General features: G+C 37.9%; 1 protein-coding gene across 26 annotated transcripts in view; it reads right to left on the bottom strand.

Annotated features, from left to right (window-relative positions):
- SOX6 (SRY-box transcription factor 6) overlaps positions 1-20,833 on the bottom strand; it is a 484,589-nt gene that overhangs the window by 340,838 nt on the left and 122,918 nt on the right. For 7 of the 26 annotated variants that reach the window (XM_080595817.1, XM_080595808.1, XM_080595823.1 and 4 more), the window contains one exon: positions 10,637-10,755. The exons of the other annotated variants lie outside the window; for them this stretch is intronic. In XM_080595817.1, coding sequence (XP_080451943.1) covers positions 10,637-10,713 — 77 coding nt within the window. In that variant the 5' untranslated portion in view covers positions 10,714-10,755. The remainder of the gene's footprint in view (positions 1-10,636; positions 10,756-20,833) is intronic. 26 annotated transcript variants of the gene reach the window in all.

The following is a 20,833-nucleotide window of genomic DNA, read 5'->3' on the forward strand; positions in this document are numbered from 1 at the left end:
GGAAATTACACTCACATTATATCAGTATATTGATTACACAGCACACAATCAGAATGAAAACTACATTGTGAAATTGTTGCTTTGGTTAAATTGGTAGATTAGCTGAACACAGCAATCACTAAAGGTAGAAAATATACCTAATGGGTATGAAAAAAGAGGTTGAAAAAGGCCCTCATTATCTGGAGTCCTTTCATGTACTCAACTTTGAGAATTAGAGAAATCTGCACTTAGATTTTCCAAAACTAGAATAAATTGTATTTCATTTTGAACTCAAAATTGAAAAAGAATGGGATCTTTTACCAAAATCTCAGTAAAGCTGAGGAATTGGGCCCCATTTTCAGTCAGCCTCAATGTCAAGGTAGTAAAGCCAAAACTGAAGTGCTAAGAGCTTTACCTATATAAAACTAATCATGATCACAAACAGCTACATTCTGTACATATATGTGATTTTTTTTACATTAATCGAGAGAAGAAATTGTCTGTGTTCCAATGAAGACCGCCAGTCAGATTTTCAAAACATCAGCTTTCCTTTTTCCTACAGACAACGTATGCTATACCTTCCTAAATGCAAATAATTATACTTTTTCTTGTCTAAGGTTTTTCTTTGGTTTACAGTTCTTCAGACAACATATCCCTTCTTTTTCAAAACAATTAGATGATACTCCTGACATGAAAGGCTTCCATAGCCTAAAATCTCCCATCCCTGCTTACTGCCCAAATGATTAAATGTTACACGGGAAATTATGGCTAGGCCCAGAGTTTCAGCTGCTAGACATTTCAGAATCAAGCCACAAAGCATTAGCACAGATAACAACAATGTGGTAGCCCAGTCAGTACTTCAAAAGCATATAAACTAAGCAGTAACAGCGAGATATATGGCAAAGCAGACTTGTAGTTGGCCAGAGACTAACTCCTGCTCTGCTCCACCCTCTCAAAGCATTCATAAACCTAAAGGCATGTCTACACTGCAGCCACATAAATGACTACTTTGTAATGCTGAGATATCCAAACTAATTTTAAACAAGCTCGTTTCTGATAGCACTCCAACTACAGTAGCATGCTACTCAGATGGACTAATTCATCCTGCTTTAGTGACTGCAGTATAGATGTAACCCAGGTCTACAGCTCCAACAGTAGATTGGAATCAGATTAGATTAGAAATACATTCGCTTACAGAGCTTTTATGGACAGTCTCCATTCCTTCTCCCCAAAGTGCCAGATTAAAATACTTAAGTGCATGATTAACTGTAAGTATGCAAGCAGTCCCATAATTTCAAATTGGACTACTCTGTTTCAAAAAGTTAAGCACATGTCGTCTAAGTGCTTTGGTGACTCCAGAACTAAATAAATTAAGAGAAACCATTTTTAGGCGTACTTATGACCTTTTAAATACTTTCTTCTTAACTTTTATGCTAACCTGGAGTTCATGAAAAGTAAAAACTAGTCCCAGCATCTTCTCCCACCCCCACCTTCTTCTCAAAGAGAAACCAATGTGCATGCTTCTATCACAATATTAAACATGACTTACAGAACCCTCCCCTACAAGTCAGCACTCAGATTTGTGATAAAATAAATGGCCTGTATACTCTTTGCCTGCACTACTCACGCATCCTCCTCTTTGACACATGGCACAGCTCATCACTCGGTGGCTCTATTTTTTTCATGGATCCTCAGACCCCTTCTGATACTCAAGTGTGTACTCATGGAGCATCCTTTAGGCAATCTATTTCACAGTGGATGTTCATCTATACAAGTACGGGGCTGATGTAGCATGGGGCAAACTGACAGTTGCATACAAGTTGTTGGAACAATTTACTTCTAGCTGAGTATCAGTTTATCATAGTTGAAACATTTGGGAAAACTGAGCTTTGCTTTTGCTGTATAAAGATAGCAGTTACAGTAGTGTTCAGATTGACTTAAAGAAAAATGAAAATGCTTTGCCAGTAGCCAAAGATTTTGTAGCTTGGCCTCTAGAAAACAATGTTACGTAGACATAACTCAGTAACATAATGTACTGTAAATCTAATGCTGTAATCTGTCTGCCATTTTAGAATAAACAGTTATTTCCTAAAATTATGAAATCTCATATCTGATTTCAAGGCGCTTTAGTAACAGAAAACGAATAGCTAGTAAAAGATTCCATTCTCCCGGGGCCCTATATCCTTACATGAATCCCTGCAGACAAAATTTGCATGAACTGACAACACGGCAATGGGAAATAAAGCCTCCCAATTTCTGTTCCTGGTTTGGAGTCACAGCAAAGCCTTAGGCAAGTCATCTCATCTCCCTCGAGCTCCTTCTAGGCTTCATTTCGCTGGAACACTGCAAGGATTAGTTGCGTATCTTTCATATACAATGCTTCAGTGTTAGAGAGTTTAAGGTAGTCATAAGAAACATTATTCTAGGAATCAGCTTGGAAACAGAAGGATGAGAAAATGGAAGCAAATATGATAAAGAAATGACAGCAATATGTTAACTGGGCACCCAAATCTCTAGCTGAGATAAGCATCAAGCTAACCAATACACCCACGGCTTTCAAGATATACACACAGCTATTCTTGCATTTGGTTTTCCAAACCAGACAAATTACACTTCTGTTAATACATATGAATCCAAATCATAAAGTTTGACATCAGGTTCAAACTTCCTTAAAGCACACAGAGCTCACAATACCAATGTTTCATGGTATTTCTTCTCACAAACAATGTGAGAGCTAAACAGCTCCCTGGAACTTTTTTGGAAAGCCTTTCTCTTACATTCTACCATTAAAGCAAGTTTCTGGAGTTATGCAGCCACAATAAAATATTAGGGTTAGGGAACCAGTTCCTAACTATTCATCCAGTTGCTGAAAACATGAAAAAGGATGCAGCAAAACAGCTTTGCAGCCCCTGATGACTTTTCAGTGAAAATCCAAACTGTTTACATGGAGTCATAAGATACTAAAAATAAACCTACCTTTCTAGTAGGTTAACTGTTCCATTCTCTCTACTCACTGCCAGAAGTTCTCACTAAACATGCCAAAGGTGAACTCACACTGAATGTAGTAAAGGGCAGTGAAAGAATAATCACTTAGCACCTGGGCTGTGCTCATCTCCAGTCACTGAAGTTAATATTTTCTATAGTTTATATTTAGCTGACAATATTGCTGTCACTTTATTTAAACAGCTTGAGACTGTTCTTTGGACTGGAGCTCATATGCCCTGGAATGCTTTGACTCATGAATTGTTTCTCCTGATAATGTTACATCACGTAACCACCTCTGTTTAATTGGCTGGTATTAGCCTCTCAGTGACGACTGCCTTTAAAGTCCTATGACTACACCATGTGTCTTTGGCTATCCAATTTCTTACTGTTGGAAAAAGAAAAAGAAAAAGAAAAAAGGCCTTACTGACTTCCAGCTATCTTTACCAACAACTATGGGAACAAGAGGGAACATGCCAAGAATTTATCCATCAGCAACTTACTAGGATTTGTTGTTTTAGGCAGCAAGAAACAGAAAATACAATATAAATAAAAGCAATCATTAACAATAAAATTAAAAAACAATGGTTGCTATATATAAGCATTAGTTCACATATTTTTATGGAATAGAATGACTTAATTGTTTAACTGAATGATTATATAAATGGTTTTGATAAAGGATGCCTAAAAATACTAAGAAGAATTTATTTTAGCATGTTTAGACTTTGAGCTTAGAGTGTATCCAGAAGACTAGAATAGATGTATTTTTTCCCTAATAAAGCCAGTTAGAACTTGTTCTACTAACTCAAAATCCTCTTGACCAAACTTCAACCTGGTGGGCAAGGAGGTCCTGAAAGGTTCATTAAATCCTTGCAGTGTTCTGTGAGATACCAACTCCACTGCTAAAACACAGTGTTATTACATTTTGTCCTCCTCCAGTTTGTTTTCAAGATGCCACGTGATGTAACTCATTAACTCACGCTAAATTTACAATGCTACAGGTGCGAAAACAACAGGTCACATGCCATTTCTCTGCACAGCTCAGCATAAGTGAGACACCTGATCTAAGTCAGCACTTCTTGATGCTAGTTCCTCTGCCAAACAGAGCACCTCGGCATGCCGCAGAGCAGGGTCTCAGTTTCAGCCTCACCTGTAACCAGTTGCACTAAACCACCTAATTAGCATCTCCACATAACACGAAACAATGGCTCTGCAGTTCAGTTACGGATTGTCTTTTTAATCAAAACCTTACACTACAAGCCTAAAAACATTTCTAGCAGGCAAACTATTTCTGATTCAGTAGAGGTTACGCAAGCATCAAAGCAGTTAAACATAGGTGCCAAACCACATTGCCAGGAGCTCTTAGTACTGCGAGGTAGTGTTACCTGACAGCTTGGTGAATACAAAATTACTTGTTTCTCCAACTGAAGACAATCAAATTGTCACCTTGCATTGTAATAATGCACAACCAGGGATCAGCAAAGTGCCAACATAATTACCAGGAAGAAAACAAAACGTAACAAAAATATCAAGTCTAAATTTCTCTAAAGGGTAAACACATCCATCTGGCTATTCACAAAGAAAAGTAGGAGGGATTTTATTTTTACTATCAAATATCCTAAGGTTATTTGGCAATAAGATTTATATGCCTTTCATTAAGTGGAAAAGAAAAACAGCTAAGGAAGGTGATTCATGACATACTAAAAATAAACGTGGGTCAGAGCAGTGCTAGGATGGTACCTGTGCACGTTTCAAGTACTGCAAGTGTCATTGCAGATACTGTGGATAAGCGTGTAGCTGCACCATGATTATAAGCTCACACATATGGGGGTTCATAAAAGTTAATCCCAATTGGCACATGGCGTACTTTGGCACAAACAATAAATGACATGCCACTTTTATTTATTTATTTAAATGACTTCACCCTAAGAACTGAAACTGAAGTTTGAGCTGCAGACTGCCTCAGAACTGTGACTCTCAGGATATTAAAACCCAAGGAAAAGTTTTGAAGGGGGTAATCTGAATACACAAGAACTAGCATTTCCACCATAGATTTCTTTAGGTTATTCAGCAAGTGGCCTACATATTCAGGAGTGAAATTTACATTTTGGTAATGCAGAGATCTCATAACCAGAAACTGTGTTTTATGTCTACAGTAGCTCTGGGCATCCTATAAAATATAAAAGAGTGTCCAAGGTAGGATATATACTTGAAAAATAATGCCATCTGGATCATGGAAATGAAATCAAACTTAAATTCTCATTGAAAAAACTTGCATTACAGAGTGATATCTTGGATTGTATTTTTCTGTATCAATATTCCAGTCACTGGGAGCATATACACAAAGTTCCGTACATTTATTGATGCAAATGCACATCACCTTCTCATACTTCTTGAAGTTCCACCAGCACTGGAGTAGTTACAAAAGAACAGAGAAAAGTAAAATGCACAAAGCCAACACTCCAGGTCAGACGTTGTTTTTTCTCTGAAGGAATACTCAAGAATGGCAGTAAGGGACAAGCAGCTTTTTTCCACCCCGCCTAACTGCATCAGCACCAGATGTAATCCTAACCCTTGTGGGTAACGAAGGCACATTGACTGCTCAAATATAAGGCACGGGCTCCATGCAACTGGGAGCACCTCCTACATCTGGTCACAAGCATTGTGTCCTCAGGAGCTCAGCTGCTGTAAGGCTCTTGGCCCATCAGTACCAAAGGGCTGGGCTTTCCAGCTAAAACCTGAGCAGGGCTTTGGCCATCGCTCCTTACCATTGTGCACTACACCGCACTTTACAACACCACACCTTCTCTTCCATTTCTCTTCTAGGGTAACACCCTAGCTGACACTCCTAATTGTGGCACTGTTTGCAAGGGGCTACATGGCAAATACAGGAGCAAGGATCAGGGTATGGGTCAGTGGGAATGGAGGAAAGGAGAAAGGTAGCAGAGACCAGTGAAAATTTTGAAGGGACAGGCATTTTGATCAGATAAAATAAAACTAGTCAAAATGCCCTGCTTCCTTTCTGCGGCTTTGAGAAGTGGTGATTTTTGATTGAGTCCTTACAAACAGATTTTTACAAGGCAGCATTGTGCACAGTATTTCTTTGTTCTTCTGAACTAAGGCTTATACAATTTGACTCTCAGATATGCACACAATGGGAACCCTAAAATGCATTTACAGACCCTCTACGAGAACCACCTCATGTACCAGTGAGCTGCAGCTACTACTGGGATAAAGGACAAGGTAGCTGAAGCAGCATATTGTTTGGAAGAAGATTATAGGGGATACCATGTCTAGCTGAAACTACCCGGGAAATATTTCAGAAATACCCATGTCTGATAGGCATTGTGGCCAAGAACAGAAACGTGACAAGTTCTCTCTTTCTCCCTGCAAGCCCTCCACTGCTTTGGCTGCCCAAAGTTTTAGTGAGAGAGAGTAGGTGGGATGCTGCTTTGTTGTGTGAATTTACTTCAGTATGAAAAGACAAAAGATAAATAATTGGAACAGTTTAAAGCTTCAAATAAAATAAAACAAAATATTACATCCTTTATTATTCAAGCTAATCAGTTGCCATTAGGAAGTTCAAATGATTTGAAGTTCAATGTATTGAGACTTTGAACGTCCTATCCTTTCACAAGGTCCACAGATGAAATCTCTATTGATTTTAACTGCCTTTTCTTTCTAAAACAAACAAACAGGTAAACATAAAACTAAGAGATCATTATTCATAGTCACATTCTTAGTATGACATGCTGAACTAACAATTTGAAGTATTTTCATCATTATTTCATAGAATCATAGAATATCCCAAGTTGGAAGGGACCCATAAGGATCAATGAGTCTGACTCCTGGCACCACACAAGTCTACCCAAAATTTCAGACCATGACCCAAAATTTCAGATCCTGGTTAAAAAAAAAAAAAAAAAAAGTAAAAAAAGAGAAGACCATTTAGTAAAAAAATAAATAAATAAATAACCATAGTTTAATATTGAGCAGTTTCCCTAAGAAGCTTTTTTGTTGGTGGTGTTTTGTTTTGTTTTGTTTTTTTTAAGGGCTTCATTAAAGTATTTGGACAGGCACTGACAAGAAGCAGAGAACATTAAAAATTGTCACAGGTAAACCCCACTCAGCATGCCCATTCAGCTTGGAGAGAGCAAGCAGAGTGTGCAGTCTCTGCCTCCAGTGCTCTGAAGCTGCACCAACTGCAAAGGAAGTTACAAAATTTCCCTGTCTTCTGATGTCAGCTCTGCAAAGTGCCACAAAATTGTTATGAAGAAATAATTTGCAATAACTGAGGACCCCCAATCACCTAATTTTCAGGGAAGATTATGGCATACAGCACCTGATCTGTAGCAAGTAGAAGGAAACATGCAAAGCGAAATCTGTCACAAGGGTAAAGGTGAAGAGTGACCAAGCTCTGAATTGCTCCACATTTCCAAGCGCTCAAAGTTCCACTTTAATATTTCTGAGTGCACCAAAGAACATCATGAAGCACAACTATCAAAATACAAAGAAAACCAAAAACCAGCACATGAACCAAAGACCTAATTAAATGAAACTGTTACCAGGTAATTAGAAAAATAATAAATAAATAATGTCTAAAATGAAAACCTAAAATACTGTCAGGGAGCAACACAATAACATTTTTATCATTAGTGTTTAAATTCAATTAGCTCTCTTAGAACTGAGTTTAGCTGAAACACTGAAATTTTCTATCATAACTTGTGATGCAGTATGTTTACTATTGAAATACACAGCTCTGTTGTGGTTTTCATCTTTGACCCATTTTCCCCTATATTTTAAGGATAAAACGTATGATCTGCATGTGTAAAAAAATCTTGTCTTCTCAAACAGTGTCAATTTTTGCTCAGGGCTATATTTTGTAATGGTTTCCCTCTTGTGTTTATTGGTAATAATTTATAATAGGCATGCAAACAGCACAAAATATGTGCAGCCTATTCTAATAACAAAATCTAACAGTTTCGTTTTCTCATGGACATTTATTGAGAGCTCTATTATCCATTTCAAAAGCATTGCCATGCTGAACATATAGCTTTACAGACATATTTGGCTGGTACATCTAACATCCTTACCATGAACCACCAACGAAACAGTCCAATGTCTGTGGTTTTAAACCAAATAGGAACAGAATTGAAAAGAAATTGATCTTTTAATCTAGGAATTATGACACAGACAGAGTTGTTGCAGACTTTCAAGTACAGGCCAGATCCTCAGACACTGTAAATCAGAGCAGCTGTACTGAAGTTAATTGAATCCTCTATTCAGCTAAAGATATAGCCTTAACAACTTTTCTTGGCATAGAAAAATTCAACTGGGTCCTATTGCAATATGAAATTTCTGTGTTTTTAGTGAAAAACTGACTATTATTACTTTATTACTGTGGATCATATGACATGATAATACTCTTCGAACCACTCAAAGATAAATGCAAGAAGTGGTAAGGTATACTCTGAACACTAGCAGACTGTATGTATTTCTCTGTACTTTTTCAATCTATTCTTCTTTAACTGATTCAAATAAACATGCTCTCTTCGCTTACACAGACAAGCAGTTTCAAAAAAATTAACAAAACTTATTTCTCCAACTGGCATATGTGCTGATATCAGATAATTCTGGGGAGAACTAAACATAAACTACAGAAATGAAACCAATTTTAGGTTTTAATTTGAGCGTGAATTCATATGTTTCTACTTGGCAGAGCACTGCAGTCCAGCAGCTCCTGTGGAGTGAGGTCGCAAACGGGACGGGGCCATCCAAATACAGAAGACCCCCAGCACAGCAGGCACAGGCTCTGCGCTAATTATACCTAACCACATCAGTCCACAGCGTGCAACCACTCTGGAAGCCCCTCCGGGACATTAACACTACACAGAGCAGGGCTGAGCTGGCAGGACCAGAAGGTGCCCCTCACCCTACCTCTGTGAAGGCAAAAACAGAGTGCAAAAAGGGAGAAAGCAAAGGCTCTTTCAGGTTTTTTCTGCTGAATCATTTTTGGTCATTGAGGTTTTGGGAGCTGTTTTGGGCAGGGAAAGGCTCTGTCAGCACCGGGGCAGAAACTGGAGCCAGCAGGGAGGCATGGGGCAGCCCCAGGGGCAAGTCTGGGGTGAGCCCTCTCCACTTTTCAGCAGAGGGGGGGCACTCCAGAGTAGCCACCTCCATGAAGAGGTTCCCTTACTTTGAGAGTCTACCCTGGTTATTTTTTCATAGAAGGTGATGAAGCAGTCTAATATTTGGCAATCAGCACAACTTCTCATGTTCCAGAAATCTCAAAATATCTTCACCTTTACTAACCAACTCTCTCAGCACTCGCACTTCACAAAAGAAGAAACCGAGACACGGTGACTTTAATGAATTAACCCGAGGAAACAAAGGAAGCCAAGAGCACACAAGCCTGAATTGCAGCCCTCCTCAGTTCCCTACGAGAGGCATAACTTGCAGCAGATGAATCTCAAATCAGGTTCATAACATGTTCGTAACCGAATGAGTCTCTTCTCACTAGCAAACAAAGAAATCTTTCCTTACAATGATTTATTTCTCTAAGCAGACTTATAAAGATGTATTTATTTCCACAGCTCAGTCATTATCAGTTTACTATACAGTGTCACAAGTTACAGTTTACTTAAATCAGCCTGTAAATGCTGGGAGAAACGTTTGCTGACACTGAATAGTGAATTCCTACAAAACCTGCCTGCACTTCTGCACTGGCAAATAGTGATCAAAGTGATGTGAAACTGAAAGCTCCCATGCCAGGATGAACACAACATGAAACACAAGTTCAGAAAGATGGGATGCGAAGTCGGCTTTAAAAATATGAACCAGATAATAACATCAACAAAAAAAAAAAAAAAAAAGAAGAAACATATATTTTTAACCAAACAGCACAACTTCTGGAATTGAGTGGAAATTGTCAACTTGTTTGTGTGCTAAATGTTTATGCATCTTCTGAATTTTCTCATTCAAGGGGAAAAACATCAAATAAAAAGATATTATCACTTATTTAACACTTCAGAAAGACACTTAAATTTGCTGTAGTCTTAATGCATTGCCATCTTTACAATATACAATTAAAATACTAAATAAATAAATCCCCAGACAGCAAAGTTATTCATTTTAATATTTTCAAGGACCTTTCTGTAAATACACTGAGAAGACAAGCCCAGCAAATAGCTTATCAATACAGCCTCCATGGAGTATTTGCTAACATTAGACATATGTTTAGCAGTGAAATATTCTTCACTTGAAATACACAAAACACTCTGCATCTGCTGTAGAAAATCAGCCCAAGAGATGCATCTTACTGGCAATTTTTTTCATTTATAAACTGATGAAGAATAATTTCCCTTCACAGTTTAATTCAATTAAAACAATAGTTTACTCAGTACCTATTGCAAATGTCTTAGGCTGCATGCAAGGAGAAATTACACGGTTTGGATAGTAAGCGAGTATCACTGACTTCTGAAAATAAAGCCATCGCTCTAAATAACTTTTCTGCATCGTCATCTGAAAGTATATATGATTCTAAACGTAACAGAGAAGGTTATTTTTAACTCAAAAATTATAACTCGTTTTAAAATTGCAGTTAGAAAAGCTAAAGTGATAGGAATAATAATAACAAAAAAAAAAAATACAAAGACTAGTTGCACAAAGCACTCACATATAATGGCTGTTCCTCCACTCTTCTGTCCTGCTTTCTCCTACCACACCAGCCAGCACTTCAGAGTTTGATGGCATAACACCTCTGACACCTTCCCAAATCAGAAGGAACCACTGCCACTGTCAGGAAATCACACTGAGTTAATCTCTGCCAGCTCCCAAGCTACCACATCTATCCATACGTATAAGCAACATCTAATTTGTTGTACAAAGCCCTGTCAACTTCGTTCAACAATTAAAGTCGTTAAAAACATAAAAGCAACAGTGAGGAGGAAAGGCACTGGGGCCTGTTGGGAGATACAGTACCCCACATGCCTTCTGCCACTGCTGCTACAGTTAAGCAAACTTTACAGCCAGTCAAGCCATCATCCAATAGAGCCTATTTGCTGAGCAACAGTGGAGCTTTGTGGTTTGCCTCACAGTTGACAGTAAGTTATGAGCCCTTTGTGAGCACAGGGGAAGGAAAACAGAGATCGGAATTTGGCAGGAAAATATAATACAGAATTCTCCTGTCTATGGAACCTGAATTTTTGTGAAAACAATCAAGCATTGTTGAAAGAAAGAAAAGCAACTTTGACAGATGAAATATAGAGGGGCCCCTTTTAGGAAAACAGTAAACAAAGCACCATTCAGGCCAGGTCCATTCTGTCATTTATAGTTTCTTCTGTGTGGTGAGAGTTTACAGCAAAGAGTTCAGATTCAACAAATCAAGTGTAAAATCTCCCACAGTCCGCATTAAAACAGCTAGCTAGGATAGGACAGGAGTGCCAAAGAGAAAAATATCACAAGTTTTTCTGTTTGGGAGAGAGGATACAATGCAGAGATTGGGTGAAAGAGACTCTGAGAGAAGTCTAAAAGACAAGCCAAAAAACTAACAATTGCTAATTATAAAGAGCTAATTTTGTCAGAGACAGGAAAAGAGAAGGACACTGGAGATCACTGAATAGAAATATGAAAGGAAGGAGCCATTCTTGAACATTGTTGAAGAACTATGTCTCTATTTCTCCAGGCTGGACCTCATGAGGTCATCATTGGCATGAGAGACTCACAAACTTGGGCTGGTACTACTATAGTTTGGACATCTGGAATGTCAGCACACAGTGCACTACTTTCTCCGAAGTATCTTAATTCCTCTTTCCAAAAATAGGCATCCTCGCCAGCTCTAGTCACCCCAACTGGAAAATGTACAGCACAGACTGAAATGAAAAGCATTTTTGTTTCCTCGTGCTCCGCAACCAGTAATAAGATTTCAGCAAGGGAAAGTTAAGGAAACAGTGTTCAGTATGCTATAGCTTTGACTAGCAGTGCCTGGTCTTGCTACAGGGCTGGCAATTGTTCTGAAGTTATGACTGACATGAGTTTCAGGCATCGCTGGGACTCTTAAAAGCATACGGTTTTGCAGCCAACAAAGTAATTGTTAATGCTTTGCAGAGTAGAAAGGGACCGTAGGCCAGTAAAAGGCCAGTTAGACTCAAATGACACATTACTTGCACATCATTTGGAAAACATGAACAAAACTACTTGGTTTTGCTACACCCAGCTAAAGTAACAGTCTTCATTGTGTGCTAACCTGGACCCAAACCAAGCCACACCTAAGCAAATAATGCTTAGTAGATGCAAAATAATACTGATTTCTTTATTTAGACAACCAAAACTATTTATTTCACCGATGAAATCACATAATAACTATCTGCAATTTAAAGCGTCCTTTAAAACAAAGCCCACAAAACGCAGAAGTTTGCCAATAGGTCAGGAATAATAAAAGCAAGCATGCATATGGATTCAATGCTCTGGATTTATCCGGCATTGGTTAATGGTTTCTATAGAGATGGATGTCAATCTGCCTGGCCTTTCTTGTGTCAACAGTCAGTTACAACAAGGAAGATCATGGCTTTTGCCTTTGATTAGAATAGGTATCTTTCTACAGTTTACTGAAGGTCACAGTATTTGCCACAAGTTCTCTCTTATTACGGATCTTATGTGAAATGCCTGTGTTTACAAAGCAAAATAAAAAGACAATTAGCTTTAGAAGTTTGGGGTCAAAGTGCTGGTAAATCAACACTTTCCAAAAAGTTATCCTGTTCACACTGTAAGATCTTCACCTCCAATATAGTTTGTTCAAAAATTCACGGAAATATTTGCATAAAGCTAATTAAGCTGTCAGAAGGTAACAGTGGTGTACTACTATGATCACATTCCTGCCAACTTTCTGAAATCCCTGGAAGAGTTGGGAATCGTGTCCTTGTCTAATGCTAACAAATTAAAAAAAAAAAAAATTCTTCTCATTTCGATCATAAAAAGCCACCCATGCTTTTATTCAAATACTGTCATCAGCACAAACCTTCATCTTGGTGCACAAAAATATGAAATATGTGAAAATCTGAAAACAACGAAACACAGAAGTATCACACTGATTACTGAACACCTACAAGACTGGCTACCGTGACTTGCAGCAAATATATAAAAAAAACTTTTCCAGGAATTCCCCTCAAGGCAGCAGTCAAAACAAAACCCATCTCGCTACTGACATTACGTCAGTCCATACAAGTGTGCCAGCCCATCGCTAGCAGCTCACGGCTGCACAAACCCCGTGTGTAACCAATAAGCTTGCCAGAGTGTGGCATTGTAAGTAAACATGAAAAACTAGAGGGGACAGTTTACTTATATAAGTATTAGATTTAAAAGTCCTGCCCGGAGCAACAGGATTAAATCTTTTATGATTTCAAGAGAGATGAATTCATGCTAATGAAATCTGGGAGCACTTTTGAAGGAAGCATCAAATTCTGAATTCTTGCCTAACCTCCATGGGTACTGGGGTCTGCCCTTACAGGTCATGGTGCAGTGCTGCTATACATTCCACTGGCACAATGCCTATAGCATCACCACTGCCAACCCACGCCAGAACAGCCTGCGTTTCAGTTTTGCTCAATACAGAGGGACCAAGCTACACCCTAACAGAGTAAATGAAGAGACGCCAGCTGACTAAAGGTTCTGGGATGTGGCCCACAATATCCAAAGTGTTTTGGTAGTGGAGGGGATTTTCTGTGTATGAGACGCAGATGAGCCCAATTTTAAAAAATAATAAATATTTTACAATTAAAGCATGATAAAGCAGGGAAACAAAGGAACTGGTTGTTATTTGAAATTGTGTTCTACATGTGCCATTTTAACACACTGTGGGATATGGTAGTAGGTGGTGTACTGCTAGTTCACCCAGAATAAACGAGTGCATGAGTAAGTGAAATGATTAAGTTAGTTTCCATTGCTAGCCTTTTGCAGCCTGAAGCAAGAGGGACAAATGGGAGCTCCCCTCCCACCCCATGAGCCAAGCAGCACAGGGGCACTGCACTCAGACGCATACACCCATCCTCAGCTGGAGCAAGCGGGGAGCTGGGATGGCACTGAAGGAAGGGCAGGGGGGTACAGCCATGATCTCCTACCCTCTGGCTAGGATGCACCATTCGCTGATGGCTGGGGCACTGGCACAGGCCCAGAAGGAAGGTATGGACACTGCGGGGCTGACAATCCCGCCATGTTTATTAGTGGTAAGCTCCAGGAAATGTTCCACATAGCCCTCATAGTTTTCTGGCTTCAGACTTAAATGCATACATGCACTCGCTCACACCATCCCTTCTTAAGTTTCCTTTGAGGTTTCAATGCACTGCTCTTTTACCCTCTGGAGCTGCTTCTCCCTGCAGGCTCTGAGCCCTACTCCTTTCTATCATCCAAAATATAGCCAGTTGCACATCCTGGGAAAAATGCATTTTGTTACCACCCTGAGATGGGCCATACAGTACGATGTACAGTATCGACCAAGTGGTCTCACTGAAGTTATCGCTGATCTAACTGATAAGATAAGGAGTTCATTACTTATTGCCTGCTCCCACAAAAAGCTCCATTTCCCAGGTCCAATGAGTTACTTATCTATGACTCTACGAGGCCTGCAGCTATGCTTGTAATAAGATTAACAAAAAGAGATCTCAGGTACCTCCGTATAACAAGACAACTTGGGTGGGGAAAAGGAATAAAACTCCAAAAGGGAGCTTCTTGAATATCTGGATAGGATAGGAACTTGAACCATGAGCTGAGCCTAAAACCAAAAAGAAAAGAAAACCCATGTGGAACTAGAATTATACACGTGAACATCTGTGGGTAGACATATGCATCTACGTATATGTTTCACTGTGGTGTGTGCATATGTGTATGGAGGAGGGGAGTTTTTTGGTGTTTTTGTTGTTGTTGTTGTTTTGTGTTTTTTTTTGTTGTTGTTGTTTTCTCCTGTACCCCATTTTCCAGATGCAAGCTGTGAAACACATCCAAGTTCCTTAAAAAGGGAAGTGTCAAGTCAGGTGGCTCAGGCTGAGCTGCTGCAGTTATCACTCCATTGAAAATGAACAACAAACTCAAATAACAGAGGCTGTGTTTGATTCTGGATCTTTCTGGGTTTTCTTTGTCTAGTTCCCATCCTCACAGCCTCACCTCTCTCCCTCCCTTCCATACTTAGCATAAAGTTATGATGTTCTTTACTATAATAATGAATGGAATTCCCAGATTATTATTTTAGAGGCTTATCTTGATTCTGAGAGTTTTTATGCACTTACCACCTATACAAAGAGGCTTTTTCATATGTATTTCAGCTAGTATAGAAATAGGCTTGGGGTCAGTATTAATTTTTACAGCTTCAACAGATAGTCACATTTATTTCCAAAGATTTCATTTTTTTTTCCTGATTGCACTTTTGCATCCCTCTGTGTGCAGTTGCACTACACACTCATCTGTGAACCTGGACCTATTGTCAGCAAATAGAATACCTCCATCCTTAAAACATTTTTTTTTTTGTATAAAAACATATATAACCTGCACTTTGCTCTCTGTACAAATCTGTAAATGCATACATGAGTGAGACTGTTGGAAACTGGATTCCCCTTCAGCATGTTATTTATTTCCAGGTAATCTCAGCTGTGAGTCTGCTAGTGCTGTCACTATGGCCAGCTTTATATTGGATATTTTTCTCGATGCAGATGTGTAACTATTTGCCTTTTCTTTACTTCTCTGTAAATGCCATATGGACAGAAATCATCGAGTCACCAGATCATACATTTATTTTTATGATATATTATGCTGTTTGATGTCATGTTGACATCTAATTGATGTTGTTTTTGCTTTTTTTTGTCTTTGTTTTGTTTCTTGGTTTCAATAAAAAGAGAATTTAAAAAAGGCTGTAGAGTGATGACTTAAGGCACTGACAGACATGAACATAGTATGCATCTCTTTTATGATGTGTTGCTGAGTAATTGGGTATATTTCTAGCTTTAGATAACATATGAGACCTCTGAATTTTTACTGTATAGTAAAGTATCTGTATAAGCCTAGCCTATAACCTCAAAGGAACTTTTTTCTCTAGCAAGAAATACATACAGAACATGTTTTCAATAAGGCTTAACCCATGATTTAAGAGCCAATAAAGAAAGGTTTTCCATAAAGAAATGAGAAAGCAACAATAGAACTAAAATACAACATGCTGAAGATTAAATATGTTCCATCAGCACAACAGTGTCTTATTGTACAGTAAAGAGCAGAAGGGGATGATTAATAGTAAAAGGTATGCATGTCAAAAGAAAAATAAATGCAATTTAGACAAAGTACACAATTATTAACAGAGAACTTCATTTACAGTTATTCAGATTGGAGGAAGGCAAGAATAAAACTAGTAGAGAATGTATTTCACAATGTGAAGTCCCACTCATCTTGGTGCAAAGTCACACACACCCCACGTTTTTGGGTCCTAGAGAGTGGGAAGGAAGGGAAAAAGGAAGCCAGAACTTGGGAAACAAGCGCAGGGACCAGCCTATGTGCAGAGCAGTGAGGGGCAGGTTAACTTGTCTGCCAGGGACCAAGCCTCTGCCCAGCACCTACCAAGACACTAGCATTCGAGACCAACTGAAAAGTTGCAGACAAGTGACTCCTGCCTTGCAATATACAGTGAGACGATGTGGGGAAGAGCACCTCCTCTATGTTTGCCAGAAACATTATTAAAATGACCAGTTATTAATTCAATATTAAAAACATTCCAAATTTTGATCTAGAAGGATACAAATAGCAGTGTGCTAATCCAGCCCGTTTGTGAAAATTGGTCATTCACATTCCACAATGAAATATGACTATGAATATATAAGCAACAATGAAAAACACAAGACAAAAAGAAACCACCTATTTCATTTTACATATAAGAAACCTTACAGCACAGTTCCATGAAATACTGCTCACAATGCTCAACTATTTCCAAATAAAACCACACACACAAAACAAATACAGGTTTATAAGGAAGGCAAGAAAGGTAGATTTTAAACAACAAAGAGAGCTTTGAGAAGTTGTAAATTAATATAAAACATAAATGTTTATTCATTGTTAATTGTAGAAATTGCTACCAGTCCTACTTTGTGTAAATAATTACACACTATATGGGAAAGAGGAACAGTAAGAAAACAAGGGTTATAACTCCACCAATAAGTATCTAGAGAAGATGAAATTTTTTCATGCTCCACTCTCCTAATATATAGTATCAGAAAACCAGACAAGGAACTAAAGTCTATAATTCACCATATGCATATTTTTACTAGACATGAGATATAAATCAAAGTGGTAGATCTGAAGCATACATCTCAAATGCTCAAAAACTCCTTCTTAACTACTTCTCAGAATTCCAACCTGTCCTAAAAATATTTTGATTCCATTCTAATCTATCTTATGTGACTTCTGCAAAAATGATTCTTTGCAACTCTGGCAAGTTTCTCTCTACCATTTTCATTAAATGAAGGAATCCTTCAATTTGCAAGGAAGTTCTCAGAAGTTCCATATTCTAGGACTATTATTGCCAGAACTCACTGAGCTCTTGCTGTATTCACATACGTAAATTTGAAAGCCAGGAATTATAAACATATACCTCATTCACGAAAGCACACCCAAGTTCAGAAGTGAATTAATCATATAAGTAACGTACATTATAACTACAAAGAGTATGACATTAGAAACTTTATGAGCATCAGACAAGGTCCTCAATTCTAAAATTGTCAACTTGCACAATTTCTCATTTTCTAAACCGCCTTTTATTTCTTTGCCCGTTAAATCCTATAGCTATACAAGTCGTTGTTAAATGCTCTTAAAGACACACAAAAAATTACCCATCCATTTTAAACCACATTATCCTGACATAACTTACTGCATGGTAGTATGACAGAACACCATAAAGACCTACGGCTTGGCTTGCTCAAGCAGCTTGTATCTTGAGACTCCATTAACTTTTATCTAATCATCAAATGTCTTCAGGATTTTATACTTTTTGAAAAGAGGTATTTCTACACCTTCTAACTAGTCTTCAAGTCTGTGTGTGCTGCGGGGCATGGACGCAAGAATTTGAAAAGAAACACTCCACTGTGATCTTAAGAGACAGCATGAAAAAGTCACCAGAAATATAATGAATATAGAGAACTGAGACACTTAACTGGGCTTTCCAAGAAAAAACACCTCACCTGTATCAATATGGCTTACTAGTTCTCTCTGTTAATGAAAGAATGAGAAGACATGAAGAGGTCAAGGAAACACATATGAATGGAATTGCTAAAAGGAGAGAGAAACCTTCTATTCTATGGACAGTGTCAAGAAATACTTTTTTTCTTTTTTAATAAAATCCCAGAGAAGTATATAAATTATTGACAGTATTATAATCATTCTAGCAATACTATAGTATGTTTGTTTCATTATGAATCCATTCCCTACAATTCTAAAAACTATAAAGTAAATTATGATTGTCACACGAGTGCGCATCAAAATTACAAACAATACTCTCGCTAAAACATATTCAGCTTTTTATGAAAGTTTGGAGGAAGCCATCTTCTGATTTTAAGACTGTCATACTTTTAAGCAAATGTAGAATGACTTAAAATAAACATTGCAGGAGGGAGCTCATGCTCTAGGCTTCACCAAGCAATCAGCAAGGCATCTGACACGCTACAGAAAACCTGCAAAATCTAGCAAATAAATCATGTAACACCCATTCAGTATCCTACAAAGCACACAGTGGGGAGCTGACACATTATTAACTGACTGTAATTTTCACAAACTGTAACATAGTAAGAGCTTTATGACATACATGTGTGAAATATATGTATATATGTTATAAATATATATTTATTTAAGCATGTTATTCAAGGTACTTCAATTAAATCCTTGGGTCACATCCATCTTCATGTTAATGGCATCAAAAACATCTATTATTACAATAAACAAATTTGGGAAACACCTCCATCTCATGATTCCACTCTACCAAAATCACAGGCTTTTGATGATGGGGATAGTATGTTACAGGACAAGGGGACCAACCTCAGCAACAAAGATAACGTTTGGACAAATGATTACAAAGTGGTGCTTCCCTCAAATATGAGCTTTTATATCAAATTATATGTGATATAAACTTGCTTAAATCCTACTTCTTTGGTGGGAAAAAATCCATGAGGGAACTGTAGGTTCCAAGGAAGCCATCCAGAAGGAAAGAACTGAAGGTGATACAACACAGACTTCAGCTTTCAACAAACATCTTTCCTTTTGCTCTAGTGAAGATTTATAAAACTTTACAGATGCAAACCTCACCTGTCCCATTCAGGAACAGCAAAAAAGAATTCTGCAAATGACAGAGTACTGGCTTTTGAAACTTTACATTGTTCTGCCACACACAAGAATAGCTTGAGGTCCCAAAGGTTCATACTACAAAATGGCACTTTACCAACTCTCATTACAGTCTGCCAACCTGTAGATTATCTTCTTGCACAGGACTTCATCTGATACTTTCACATTTACAACCCTTTACAATACTCAGCAGTTTCTATTTAAATAAAAGTAGACAAGATTAAAAAAAAATAAACCTGAAGTACAAAATACAGGGTAGATGTGAAAGCTGAGAGCATTTTCCTTTCTATTGTTCATTATTCTTTAATGTATCATTCTCTTTCTGCATGTAGGCCAAAAAAATAAATCCAATGTAAACACAAAAGGCAAATACCTTTTGAAGGCCAGGCAAATATTTGAAAAGCAAAAAAGAGATTCTGCTTTTATCTCTAGATCACCCTACAATTTAATGGTTAGTGGAGAGAGGTTTCTTTTCTACTTTTTTTCTTTTCCTTTTCTCTTTTCTTGAGGGAATGCAGCAGGGACAGGTCCGCACTTCATAGCTCATGCAATGGTTATCAACCTATAAACCATAACAATTGGATAACAAAGGTCGGATAATTATACCATACTTGTTATCAGTGCGGAAAGAAAAATTGCCAGTATAGAAGGACTTTTAGGTGACAAACCAATGTATTAAAAAAACTGATCCAATATTATTTTTAAACTATGAAAATTATGTGCTTGACCTTGTAATCTGGTGTATGTAATTTATAAGTGAAATGCAGATGCTTGTATAGGGCTTAATGATTTTAATGAGATTTCTCAAAATCCAAGTAACCTTAATGCATGGACTAGAGAAAAATACTCAGGCCTTCAAATATGTTGGTAATATTAAATAGCATTAAAGTATAAACAAAAAGAATATCTGCCAGCTAAAACGGTAAAGCTCTTAAACTATTACCAGTGTGCTCACAATCACCTAGTAGAAAAAATAAATGACTCCCCGTGTGAGTATATGGAACTGATTTGAAAAAGCTGCTGGGTGGGAATAAAGCTCTTGAAACCAAAGTGGAATACAAAAGCTTTCTTTTGTCCCCTTATCACTAGTCCTGGATTCTCAGGTCACTACTGAACACAAGTGTGCAAGTGCTCAATGGTTCAATAACACAAGTTGACGCTCTCATGGCAATAGCAAATCTTCACCAATCTCGCACAAACCCCAGCAATTACATCAAGAAAGATAATATCTGGTCCTTTCATTCAGAACACGCTCGTGACATATTTTGGGAATATACAGGAAAGTTGCATCAAATGCCTCACCTATTTTATGAATAAAAAAGCCCTTTCGGCTGCTCAGTTCTTTACAGTGCAGCCTTTCATGAAACGAATTGAAAACAAAAACTCAGTAACTCCATATAACAGGAATCTGTGCTTTCTTAAATTGTACATTAAAAAAAAAAATGGTAACCCTATTAAAAATATCAATGCATTAAGTAAGGTAAGGATTTAATAGCAACAACTATATAAAAAATGA

Source organism: Anser brachyrhynchus (genome assembly GCF_964034855.1).
Source record: "Anser brachyrhynchus genome assembly, chromosome: 5".
NCBI classification, from domain to species: domain Eukaryota; kingdom Metazoa; phylum Chordata; class Aves; order Anseriformes; family Anatidae; genus Anser; species Anser brachyrhynchus.